Source organism: Cyprinodon variegatus, unplaced genomic scaffold, assembly GCF_000732505.1.
Source record: "Cyprinodon variegatus isolate N-32 unplaced genomic scaffold, C_variegatus-1.0 Scaffold2143, whole genome shotgun sequence".
NCBI lineage: Eukaryota > Metazoa > Chordata > Actinopteri > Cyprinodontiformes > Cyprinodontidae > Cyprinodon > Cyprinodon variegatus.
The window spans coordinates 2200-5486 of record NW_015152596.1 but is presented as its reverse complement, the minus strand read 5'-3'; the positions used below and the strand labels follow the sequence as shown (position 1 = coordinate 5486).

The 3287-nt window shown below is 44.1% G+C and overlaps 1 protein-coding gene across 2 annotated transcripts in view; it reads right to left on the bottom strand.

Moving 5' to 3' along the window:
• tlr5 (toll-like receptor 5) overlaps positions 1-3287 on the bottom strand; it is a 9054-nt gene that overhangs the window by 3647 nt on the left and 2120 nt on the right. For both annotated transcript variants that reach the window (XM_015405325.1, XM_015405323.1), the window contains exon 2: positions 51-2331. In XM_015405325.1, the coding sequence (XP_015260811.1) occupies positions 51-2331 (2281 nt within the window). The remainder of the gene's footprint in view (positions 1-50; positions 2332-3287) is intronic.

Below are 3287 nucleotides of genomic sequence, written 5' to 3'. Positions count from 1 at the left end.
TAGATAAGAAATATACCTAACTTTCATCCAAAATTTACATAAAAAAGCACCTTTAAGGAACTCCTTGGAGACGATGCACAAGGTCTTTCTGCTGCTCCAGATGGCATCCCTGATGTTTGAGAGGTGATCCTCCCCAGGCAGGAAGTCTCTGGCCTCAAAGCAGCAGTGGAACAGGTTCTCCTCTGAAAACTGGTTATCCAATTTCTCCAGCAAGGCAGCTTCCACCCAACTGTAGTCGCTGTTGCTGAAGCACAGGAAGGCATCGTACTGCCAGTCCTTCTCAGTGGTGGGGGGTTTGGGACCCTCAAGAACCCTGCTGACTATCTTTTTGTAGATGAAGAATATTTGACCTCGGAGGCGGGCGTAAATGATCCCCCCGAGTACAAAGCTGAAAACGAGGCTGACAGATGACATGAAAAGAGCCAGCCGAAGAGCCTGTACAGTCTTTTCCTCATCCTCACATGGCTCCATGATGGTAGAAAATTCCAGCAGGGGAATGTTGTGGACAGAAGCTGGGAACTTGCATCTGTATTCCTGGACTGGGCTCCGGAAGGTGACATTGGTCGTGTTAAGCCAACTCAGGAAGCTATCCAGAAAGCAGTCACAGTGGAACCGATTTCCTGCAAGGTCAAGGTGGATGAGAGAGTGGAAAGTCATCGGATTGGGAGTAGCTAGGAAGTTGTTTGAAAGGTCGAGCCATCTCAGGCTGGCTGGGAAAACACTAGTCTCCAGATAGGTCAGGGCATTAGATGAAAGGTCAATTGTATCAATTGAAGTTAGACCACTAAAGATCCCATGAGGGAGAGCCATTAAGGAGTTGAGACTGATATTCAAAGTGAGCAAATTCTGCAAAAGTTCAAATATGTCAAGGCATTTGCCTTGTGCCCAAGCATTCTGCAGGGAACAGCCATGAAGGTCCAACACAATCAAACTACTATTACCAGGCATGGAGACTCCAGCATTTATTGTGCACCACAAAATGGGGTTGTCTCCATGTAAAAGGTAAACCAGATGCCTGAAATGAGTCAAGACAATGTAAACGTTCTCCAGGTTTGTTAATTTGTTTCCTGAAATATCTAAATAGATAACGTTGTTCCATGAGCTAAAGATGGGGTAGAGGGAATCCAACTTATTGTCTCTGAGGAGAAGGAAGTTTAAGTTCGGTAGAGCAGCAGGAGACCCCAGCAGCCGCAGAGAGTTTCCTGTTAGATATAAATGATGCAGCTGGGGAAGACCGCTAAAGGCCTTGTACCCTAGTACACCAATGTGGTTGTGAGATAAGTCCAAAATAAGCAGTTCTGTAAGACCGTTGAATGTGTTGGAGCGGATCTCTCCTAACAGATTGAAGGACAGATTAAGTTTGTATAAATTTGTTTGCAGACCAAAGAAGGCGTTTTTCTCAATTATATTTACTTTGTTCTGCGAAATATCGATACTATTTGCATTTCTCAGAGGCCTAAAGACTTTTTCTTTTAGAGCAAAAATCCTGTTCCCTGACAGATCTAACTTAATGACTGAACTGTCCATGAGGCCTACAAATGTGTCGTTATCTGGATCTGCAATGTTCTCATGGGAAAAGCCTTTTCCAAGACCATTAGAACATTTCAGATGAGCAATAGGAGTCCCCCTGATCGCTCTAAAAAACTGTTTTAATTTTTCCAAATTCATTCCATTTCCAGAGATATCGAGCCTATTGAAGGTTATCCCCCTGAAAGGGTTTCCACAGGTCGACCAGTCAACATTGGATCCAAAGAAACTGTTGGACGATAAGTCCAGACTCTTAAATGATTTCCCCCTGAAGCCAACTAAGTCCCCCTCACATATCTTCTCAAGAGAGTTTAGTTCAAGAGTTAACACAGAGAACCTGGTGAGATTCAAAAAGAAACGACCGGGAAGGAGTCTCACTATCTTGTTCCCGTAGAGGTTGAGCCTGTTTAATGACAGAAGTGGTTCCAGGTAGTTCTCTTTCAGTATGGAGTCAGTCAGGGAACAGTGATCCAGCCAGAGGTCTAGTAAACTGACCAGCCCCACAAACGCCCGTGGTTCCAGCGTCAGACCCAAATTGTCTCCAAGAACTAGTAGAGTCAACTTTCTCTGCCTGAGAAAGGAGTCGTTCCTGATTGTTAGGACTACTTCCCGTTGGCTCCCCAAGTCTAATTCCTGGAGTTCCTCTAAGTCTCTGAAAGAAGTCCTGTTGATCTCTTGGATGTGGTTTCTGTCTAAGTACAAATGGGTGGTGTTGGGGGGCAGTGCTGGGACCCAGCGGAGTTTCCGGGCGGCGCAGTAGACTTTCTGACCCGATAGCTGGCATAATGGATGGCATGTTGTTAGCTGCAGGAAGAAAAGATGGGTTCATTTAGAGAATTAAGTAGCTGAATATTTCCTTTTCCCAGACTGCTCAAATGTTTATAGTTTTTAACAAAACTGAAGATAAAATGAAAAATTTTACAAAATCTCCTTAATGAATACATTATAACCAATATATCTAAAGATAAGGTTAATTTTCACCTCTTTTTATCTATTCATCTGTCTCTGCATTGTGATTGGCCCGCCAGTTCTAGGGCCTGAGCCATTGATCGAGGCTAGACCACTTGCAGGCAAAAATGATTTTGGCCGCTGGCGCGTGGGTCTAGTTTACTAGGCAAACTCTTAGGGGGTCTATGGAGCAGGGGGCGGGTCGTGAAGCTGGCTGCTCGATGCTGATTGGCCAACAAACTGAAGGATTTTTGGCTGACATTGGCCAGACAGTCAGGAGATTTTTCTCATGACTCCAAAGGGAAAAGTGATTATTCAGTCAGAACAGTCATGTTGTGCTGAACTGTTGTCATGGTTTCGAGAGTTTACTATTTCAGAGATATTCACAACAGCTTTTTTCACCCGTCGTAGGGCCGTGCTTTATGTTTCAACCTTTACTAATGCACTATGTGACGTTTGGATTTCATTAACACCATTGAGCCTCCCGTTTCTGAGAGCAGCAACCACCACTGTTATATGTACCGTATTTTCACGACCATAAGGCGCACCGTACTAAAAGGCGCAGTCTCAGTTATGTGTGCCATTTCTGTATTTAACACACACATAAGGCGCACCGGACTATAGGGCGCGGGTTTTATATGCAGGTACATGTCCTCTACTACCTTTAAATACATCTACTGCATATTTAAAATAGAGCAGGAGCAAAACTGAGTATGTTCGTGCTTTATTCATGTATTTATTACAAAGTAGGCTATTAATCAAACACAGACACATCGCTGATGACACAGAGCGCTGTGATCGCTCCTCTGAAA